This window comes from Nilaparvata lugens, chromosome 1 (genome assembly GCF_014356525.2).
Source record: "Nilaparvata lugens isolate BPH chromosome 1, ASM1435652v1, whole genome shotgun sequence".
Taxonomy (NCBI): Eukaryota; Metazoa; Arthropoda; class Insecta; order Hemiptera; family Delphacidae; genus Nilaparvata; species Nilaparvata lugens.
The window spans coordinates 22444449-22454670 of NC_052504.1; the positions used below are offsets into that span (position 1 = coordinate 22444449).

The 10222-nt window shown below is 34.4% G+C and overlaps 1 protein-coding gene across 1 annotated transcript in view; it reads left to right on the top strand.

The window, feature by feature from the left end:
• Positions 1–10136, top strand: part of LOC111059422 (protein phtf) — a 36489-nt gene extending 26353 nt beyond the window's left edge. The window contains exons 11-18 of the mRNA XM_039434867.1: positions 1020–1188; positions 2421–2619; positions 4666–4894; positions 5523–5618; positions 6485–6628; positions 7742–7837; positions 8672–8822; positions 9934–10136. Of these exons, the coding sequence (XP_039290801.1) occupies positions 1020–1188; positions 2421–2619; positions 4666–4894; positions 5523–5618; positions 6485–6628; positions 7742–7837; positions 8672–8821 (1083 nt within the window). The 3' untranslated portion in view covers position 8822; positions 9934–10136. The remainder of the gene's footprint in view (positions 1–1019; positions 1189–2420; positions 2620–4665; positions 4895–5522; positions 5619–6484; positions 6629–7741; positions 7838–8671; positions 8823–9933) is intronic.
• The last annotated feature ends 86 nt before the right edge of the window (positions 10137–10222 follow it).

The following is a 10222-nucleotide window of genomic DNA, read 5'->3' on the forward strand; positions in this document are numbered from 1 at the left end:
CTACTGTGAATCGATCTTTCTGTTCCAAGATCCACCCTCACACGCGCATGTATGTTTACATCTAACGGCTCCCATAACAGACTATAGTTTTTTTCAATTGCCCGGTCTTTAGATTTAACCGTGGTTAAATTACGACATCAGATTGAATCAATTTCATGAGAACCATCGAACGAATAATTATGATTGAATGTGGTTAATTAAACCGTGGTCAAATAGACGAACATCTAATCGGGTCTAAGGGGTTTTCAATTTAAATAGAGTAAATTAATTATCCAACTGCTATCTTATGTTCTCTCTTACTTTTTAAAACCGAATACTACAGTGTTATTTTCTCTCTAGGCAGTAAAGGAATCTTTATTAAGTAGCTTACTTACAAATTCTATAGCACTTTAATAATATAGTACTCTTTACTATGATACTGATTTATGAGTACAGTAAACAGTACAGAGTCTACTAGAAAAATACTCTTTAGTTCTAGACAGTAAAGTGCTTTCTCTACTTTCCAGGTACTGAGAGTTGCCTATTTTTTACAATTTGGGAGTTATTTTCACCATTTTGATGGTTTGGTGGTTGCTTGTTTTAGAGCGACAATCCTAATAAAATTTAGAATTGAAGTCATCAATTAAATTGAATTGAAAAAAGACATCACATTAATCGTACATACAGTACCGAAAGACCCAAATCACAAGCAACTACGTACCTTGTCACTGCCCGATGTCCATTCTGTGGTCTAATGCTTACTCACAAAGTCTTCTCATACCTTCTCAGAGTTTAATTCAAGCAGCCCAATTTGACTCAAATTGTGTAGTAATTAACTTTATACAAATGGCTATAAAATTGAATTCTTGACTTCAAAGAATATCTCACTGTTTAATACAAGTAGCCACAGTTGACTCAAATTTTGTAATAATTCACTTTATACGAATGGCTGTAAAATTGAATTCTAATTATTTTATTTTTCCAAATTGATTTTTTTTCAAGTTTGTGGGATGATGTTTGAAGGTGTGTATTTGTTTCAGTCACCGTCAGTGATTCTGAGCCCTAGCTGCGCAGCATCGGACAAGGTGAGCTGCACAATGTGGGAAAAGAGAGATGTGAAGAAAGCTGACCTCTCTGTTCTCGACATCAGCTCGGCTATCATTGCCAGAGTAGAAGCTATGCCTGAGCAAATGGAATTTTTCTATGCTGGTATGTTCACTTATTTATTCCTTCTTACTAATCTATCACATACTTTCTCTTCATTGATTTTTTCTCGAAAAAGATACTAAATTGTAAGAGTTATTATTTTTTGCTGAGGATGATGCCAACATGAGCCTTAGGCTTGTGCATGGATAATGAGGCGGATGATGATGAGAGATGACTGGACCTACAGTTTTAAGTGGGTTCCGAACCACCTATTGGTTGTTAATAGCTTTTTCCTATAGAATAAATCATCCTGTAGCAAATTCTATCATACGTTATTTCCATACCTCTGAAGTGGAAATTGATAATTTGAAGTTTATTATGATGTTTCTGAAGTATGGCTTATACTTTGCTGTACGGCGATGTGGAACAACCTTTTGGTTGCTCTCCACCAACATAAACTATGACTTATGCTCTCCATATATGAGTATCATTTCAATATTTTTCTATTCCACCAACGACGATTGTTTATTTCTCATTCCTGACAGTTGAAGATGGGCTTTCCGTTGTCCTACTATGTATTTAATTATCATTTCAATAGAACAGTACATCATGAACATTTCATTATATTCACATAATTTATTGAATAGGTAATTTTATTGTGCGTGGTTTCAAGTCAATGAATGTGGTTTTCTTGAAAAAAAATAGTTAATTAACATTTTTGGAACTTATTTTTGTTTTTGGTTTTATTCCTTTGAGACAATTAAAACACCACAAAATTCAAAATTAATTAATTTTTTATGAGAGTGATTTGTAAATTGATGAAAGTGTAATATGAAGGAACCTTTGGATACCCAAGGCGTACCCCTCAGCTAGCACTACCTGGTCCGGGTTCGAATCCCGGCGGTAGGCATGGACGGACGGTTTGATCATCTCATCAAATCACCCTCTCACTTTCCATTACCCATGCTCAAGAAAAAAGCTCACGACGGCATGATCCGCAGTAAAAACATAATTTTGAACGTTTCTATTCTAAATACGAAAATTGTCGGATTTTGACGTTTTTCCTTTATTGTACAAATCAGATAAAACATTCAGTGGGAAAACGTGCATCATTCTACTGTTGAATCAATAAAATGTTTATGAAAGCCAATGTCAATCAAAATTTCGGAAAGGAACAGTTTTGGGCTTTAAGCCTGTTGACTGTTGCTCCTTCCTCAATTACTCATAATGAGTTAAGAATGATATTTTGTCTATGAATGTATAAATAAATAAAATATACGTTTTAATGTATGCAGGTATGTTGGTGTCAGTGCTGCTGGCAGCTATTCCCTCTCTGCACCGTTTGATCACGGATCCGTCTAGCACGCTGCCATCGACCGCTGATGTGTTGGACAGTGTGACGCCATTGCCATTCAGTACCTTCCAATTCACCCCCACCATTCTCAGCGCTTCTCTTGGTTCGATTGTTGATGCGGCATTTGGTAGCACATTATGGTTAGTAGAAAGTGGGTTAGTATTCATATGGCTTTGATGGGGAATCCCTTGCGGAAAGGTTCCACCTCGCCAGAATATATCATTCAAGCCGTCAATGGTTCATACTTCAGGCGTGACCGACAATTTAACGTGCCCATCCGATAACACGGGAGTGACCTGATCAAAAACATATAGTGGTGAGCGGGTTTGAACCCGGGATCTCTATGCTGCTATGCAAGCACTCTATCCACTAGAATGATAGTAAAATATCATACAGAAATCAATCTTCTATTTTAACTAATTACATTAATCTTCTAAATTAATCTGAAATTTATTTTCCCATTGAATTTTAATCCAACATAGTGATCGGGTTTGAACCCGGGATCTCTATGCTGCTATGCAAGCACTCTATCCACTAGAATGGATAGTAAAATATCATACAGAAATCAATCTTCTATTTTAACTAATTAAATTAATCTTCTAAATTAATCTTCCCATTGAATTTTAATCCAACATAGTGATCGGGTTTGAACCCGGGATCTCTATGCTGCTATGCAAGCACTCTATCCACTAGAATGGATAGTAAAATATCATACAGAAATCAATCTTCTCTCTCAACTAATTAAATTAATCTGAAATTGATCTTCTCATTGAATTTTAATCCAACATAGTCATTAATTTCATGTTGGTCCTATTTATTGTTTTTTGTGAGCTATTTGAGTATGTTGATGCTCTAGATTGAAGATTGAAGCAAGCGTAATGTCTGAGTGTGGGAACATGGTGGAGCGACGAAGGTAGCTTTAGGATTGAGTGTTGCAATACATGTAATTCAATGGTGGCGTATAGTGGAGCACTTTGTGCGCCACCATTCAAATGAATACATTACATTCCATATTTTCAATCTTGAAGATACCGTTCCCGCTCCATTATATTTCCATCCTTAATGAAATCAAAATACAAATAAAGTACATACTTAAATACGCAGGTACAGATAAATACAGATTAGTATAGGCTAATTATAATAGCTTGGCGTACCACGGCCTTGACTGAGCTTGAGAATCAATAATTTTTAATTAGAATTGATAATTTTTTCAACATTTGTGTCCGTATATCGGCAATAAAACGGCGAATTTTGTCTCCCAAAAGATCAAGCGTTTGTGGATTATGTGCGTAGACGAATGACTTTACTCAGCCCCACAGAAAGTGGTCTAGCGGTGTTAAATCACAAGATCTTGAAGGCCAATTCACAGGCCCAAAACGTAAAATTAGGCGGTCACCAAACGTGTCTTTTAATAAATCGATTGTGTCACGAGCTGTGTGACATGTTGCGCCATCTTGCTAGAGCCACAGCTCCTTTTAGTCATCATGGTTGTTCAATTCAGGAATGAGAAAGTTAGTAATCTTATCTGGGGATGCGAGTAATCAATAAGAGTAAGCATGGTGCGAAAACGTTCCATGGTTAATCGAATTAACTACTCTGATGGACGATTTTGTCAACAATAAAATGGATGTAGGGCGCGATACATATTCCGCATATTAACAATTATTTTCGAAATAGAATTGCACTATCTTCAAGCATTATTCAGGGGTGAGTTTATTCATGATGAATTGCCAGACTAAACTGAGAATAAATCACTTGAAAACTTTAAATCGGTTGCCATCTTGAACGGTAATGCCAACTTGAAGTTCTGTACCTCTAAAAAACACCCTTTACTTATAATATTCTATATCTCATAACATTTCTATAACAGTGATAATTGATCGATATATTTCAGTTTTATTCCATATTTTATCAATCTAAATGCAAAATTAATTATTTTTATAAATATTCTTCGATTGGAAATTGTGCGTGAAAGACCTAACCTTTTCACGGACTATGTCGTCTTAATTCGGGAGAGGAATAGCTCAAGGCTTGCCTTCTTTCTCCTTCAAATCAATTCAATGATGAAGCTTATCTGTTCAAATAAATAATAAAGAATTCATTAGTGTAGATTATTTAAATTTTTAGTGTATTCATTTCATTTTTATTTGTGGTGTATTTTATTGAAATAATGTTATTTTCTGCAGGGAAAGAGTGGTTGTGCTGATAGCAATGTTCGAGAGTTGCGTGCTTTCGGGAATGTTCTTCTTCCTCCTGGCGGTGGCTGAACGAACCTTCAAGCAGCGCTTTCTCTACGCCAAGTTCTTCTCTCATTTGACCTCTTTTCGTCGCGCCAGGAAGTCCGAGTTGCCGCACTTCAGACTCAACAAAGTGCGCAACATCAAAACTTGGCTCTCGGTCCGATCCTATCTCAAGGTACGGCATCAAAACCATATGATTGAATGAATGAATCTCAAGGTACATATTACTGCTCCACTCATATTTCTCTAAAAACTGATTCTAGATCAACTTTACTTCTTGATAGATGAATAGATCTTTCAGTGTTTAGTTTTAATATCAACATGGGACCACATAGCATTCAAAAGCTGTTTAGGATATCCACAAACGGGAAGTGGGAGTCGATGCACATTATTTCAGGCTCATTGTCTGATAATTTTGAGTGATCATCAGTTCTATGATGATCAAACCCAGTATTAGGAAGGTCGATGCATTATCCCAAACGCTCCATCCCATTCTCATAAAGTCATATACTTCACTGGTATTTTCTGATATAACAACTAACTACAGATTAGGAAGTTCAATACTGTATTTTTTTAAATATTAAATTATGATTATGAACATGACAAATTTTTGCAATGAATGAACTTGAATTCTATGGGTTAATGTCCATTCCGAAAATCATGTATTCATTATTATTACTGCTAATTTTTATCAAATTTTATATAACTTTTCGTTTTATAATAGCTTCTGCATAGTAGTTTTTGCATAAATTTTGATAATTCATGATTTTACCGGCTTTTAAGTTTGTTTTTGTATGTTACAGAAACGTGGTCCTCAGAGATCGGTTGACATGGTTGTATCTGCTGTATTCTTGATCACTCTTCTCCTTCTATCGTTCGTTAGTGTGGAATTTCTAAAGGTAATATTATTTCTTAATCATGAAAATGTATTTTACAAGTTCCCCGAAACTGTGTCTGATTTCAGAGTTATATTAATACTATTGGCATTTTGCCACATTACAATCAGTTACTTATCTGTGCTATATTTTTATTCCTCTCTTCAGGAAGGTTCTTTAATCTCTCTTCTGTTAACTTATAAGAATAAAGTATTCTATCAGAAGAATAAGACCGATTGATATTCATGTCGAAATAGCTATTTATGTATTAAGAGCGTAACGCGCGACTTTATCGCTCGCGCAAAACAATTTTTTCTACAACTGCCCAAACCTGTTAAATTACTTATATCGGCGGAGTTACAATTACCGACTTTTTAGGTTAAGATCTGGCCTTTTGGCGAGCTGCTTACCATCAGCTGATCAGCGAGCGTAAAGAAACTCTTCTGCGCATGCGCGAATGATTACCGAGCGTAAAGAAAATCTACTGCGCATGCGCGGATGGCTAGCGAGCGAAAAAGTAGATTCTCCTCAGAAATAAGCTGTTTTACGAGGAGAATTGAGTATGTAAATACTTTTTTAAGCGCAGTTGTAGAAAAAAATTCTTATTCACTGAAAAACTCAATCACAGCAGAACATTCAGTTGAAGAATAAATCTGGACAATAAATCAAGATTTTCTTCTGAATTCCTAATTTTAGTCTTGTAAATACAAGCCATTTTCAGTCATTAGGCCTACTGCAATCTTGTCGGTTATTGTGTTATTAGTTACATTAATATGATAATGTTCTTATGATTCTACCAAGTTTGCTCAAACTACCGCATTCTAATCTGCAGTACTCATACAACAGTTACATCTATTCATGGTTCTATATTATGCGTTTGTGAATTGTAGGATTCAATACGGCTGCATGTGGAATACAACGTTGAAGCTCTTGCATGGTGCATAGTGCTGGGCTTTTTCCTTTTACGCTTCATGACCCTTGGCGACAAAATCAACCGGAAATACAGAAATCTATCTGTGCTGATCACTGAGCAGGTAAGCTGCAAGTCCATGTCGGTTATCTTGAATATTATATAAGTGAAGTTAACTGTCAAATTACATGTTTGCAATTTCTAAGCTCACGGCTGTAGCATGTGGATTACGTCCTTAATTCGTGCCAATGTTTGAAATGAAATAATAATTTCATATTGGTAAAATAATCCTTGATGGATTCTTAATTCTCCTTGACATTAGAGATTTTTATTGTGGATGATACCAACATAAGCTTTTTGCCTGTGTGTGTGGGTAATGGAAAGTGTGTGGATGATTGATGAGATGGACAAATGTCCATGCCACTGGTGGGTTGAACCCATGAACTAGGCGGTGCTAGTAGACTGATAGCTGTGAAACCCCAGACAACTAGACCATCAATTTACAAGCCATGTCAATCTTGAAGCAGATTAATTTATCAATTACTGAAATATTATTATATTTTTCTTCTAATTTAAGCTTCAATATTATGTACGAATATTCTAATGAACCTCAATTCAAATGGAAATGCTGATTAAGATTTATTAATTTTTCTGATAAATGCTATCCATTTTCTTTTGAATATATAATCACAATTTCATGAATATTTTTTTTCTAATAGATAGCATATTTTGTATTACTGAAAAGAGATCGTGAAGAGCACAAATAAATTTAAGATCAACTTGGGTGATGTGCTACTTTCCATGAAGAGTTATTATCAATTCTTGTACCGTTAGCATAATTATATCTAGTTATATAAATTACGTGTAGTATGAGCAACAAGTAAAACTCCATTAATATGACGTGTCGCTCTTTACAGTGACTCGACTAAAGGAAAGTGGGTTTCAAGCATCCATTCCACCCTTTCAACTATCAGAAACGTTTACATGAGTCAAACAGCTTTAGACATTGATTTAAAAGTACTTTTGCTCTGAATACATAATTTTAGTTGGGAACACTATGTAATAGAGGAAGCTTAGTGTTTTAGTACATCTAAAAAAGTATTGATTACAATTACATTGTACTGTTTTTTCGATAAAATAAAACTGCATATTGCTCTCTCATAGAATATGCACTTACTAACTGTTGTGTCATTCAAAAACTCAGACGTCATCTGATATTATGTTTTTCTTTTTACAGATAAATTTGTACCTTCAAATTGAACAGAAACCAAATAAGAAGGATGAGCTGATGGTTGCAAATAGTGTTTTAAAATTAGCGGCAGATTTACTTAAGGTAAGATTCTTAATCTTCATTATTATTCAAGTTTCATTGAAATAATTTTAGTTATGTGACAATTATTATTGAAATTTTTCATATTCAAGGAATAAATAGAATAAATCTGACCAAACGAAGAAACCTTCAGTTGTTTACATTTTGTTCCTTGAGCTGAAGTAACATAAGGTGCAATCAGTCTCCTTAAAAAGAACATGGAGAATACATCCAGTTTCCTTTTAAGAAATTAATGAAGAATAATTAAGGGTCTTTTAATTTTCTGATCAATATTGTTACTGCAGTCCCACATTGCGTCCATAGTTTAAATGTACTCAATTTAACAAGCTTATTGAAAAATAGCAGATCAAAAACGTGTCGAATAATTGTAAATTAATTAATTGATGAATGAACCAATAAATACTACAAGCTGAATCATTCTAATGATGTTGCAAGTGTAACTGAATCGTTTTCAAGAATCCTCGAGATTATTATTCATGTTATGCTGTCTCATAACATGCAACATGGAAGATTTATTCAACATAATTATTACTCACACTGATTTTGGAACATCCTGAAGGATAGAAAAAAACAATATTGACTGATCAATAATATTTCTTCGGATACTGTTGTTGGTGAGATGTTGTGATATCTATCCATAATGAAAACACTGGGATGTTGTCACAAATATCACCAATTTATTGTAAAATTACTGAAGATGTCACCATTGAAGTTGAAACATGTATTTTATTTCACAATAAATTAGTAATATTCAACAATCCAGTGTTTTCATTACTAAAATTTCTTTATTTAGTTTTATGACTTTGTTGGGTCACTAATAAGATGATTTTTTTTTAGGAACTTGAAAGCCCATTCAAGATATCAGGTCTAAGTGCAAATCCTTACTTGTACACGATCACAAAGGTTGTGATTCTTTCGGCACTTTCAGGCGTATTATCTGAAATATTAGGCTTCAAATTGAAACTTCACAAAATTAAGATTAAATGAGGTAAGTTAGCAGCTATCAATAGTATATTCATCTTGATAATTTAAAACTGTGTAAGATACCCTTATTATCAAATAAGAGTGCCTAGCTTCATTTCGATTATGATAAAAAATGTTGGTCTTAAATGAATATTGCTCATGAATGCAGTGATATAAATTCAAATCAGTCGGCTTTAAAATCGATAATTGTTAACTGTGCTCCAAGATATGAAACTGATATCTATCTTTTATATGTTATATAATGTAAATTTGGGAGAGAAATAGTACAAGGAGTATCCTTACTTTTCCTGTCCTGATTAGTGCTTTTTTGTAAAAATAAAAATAAATAAATATAGTTTCACATGCAGGATTTTGCATGCATACAAATTATTGGTAATTTTTGTTTCGATATTTCGACGCTCATAAAAAACAATTTAAGTTTGCTCCAATCAAGTCCGAAGCGAAGATTTCCATATCTCTCCATTGCTTGAACATTGCTATAATGAGAGCTCCTTCAGAAACTTTTCCTAGCTTATCTGATATTACTAGAAAAATCAGTAACCCATAAATTTACCTACTATGACGAGTTTAAGCTCTTATTACATTAGACCACCAGTGAGACACCAAGTGTCCGAGTGAATCGCTAGGCATTAGTTCTTATTGATCTCATTACAATAGGGTCTCCTGCCAAAACACCACGGTTTGGTGACCGACTGGAGTCTGACACGGGACACCAGCCGGCCACCAATCCTAGTATTTCACTGTCTTAGCTTGCTTTACATACAGTCTCCACTGGTGGCTCTGTGATGTCCCTCTGGCGACCCAACCTCATGGCCTTCAATTTAATACAAGGATTTCCACAACAAGAATACACACGATTATCAATAAAAGAAATGTAAATTATAATGAGAACTTAAGGCATGTTGGATCAATTTTTTTTATTTCCTTCAATCATGAGAGGAAAAAATGTGAGACTGCGATGAAATTTGGCCTAATGTATTTTAAACGTAAGTGTTTCTTACACCGAATGTAATAAACGTTGTCTTCAATTTGCAAATACCCACAACCTACCAATACTCCACCTGTCCACGCAAACGCAATCAAAGTACTAAACATTGGTATTTATTGTATTGCAGGTGATTAGCGGTTACTAGTTCAAGGCTGAAATTCTCGACTGATTTCTCACAGATCATTTTGGAGATGCCAGTAGAAACTTTGTTTTCTCGATTGCCATAAGATTACTAGCATCGGTTCATAATGCATGTTGAACTTATCAACTTTATTTGTGAGTTGGTAGTATTATGATTTTATTTATTTTGATAAACGATGATTCATTCAACCAGTATTTCTTGAATTCACCTGCTAATCCTTTCTCTGTAATAAGCTTCTATTTTAAATTGTTGGCTACCTACTAGAATTATTTAT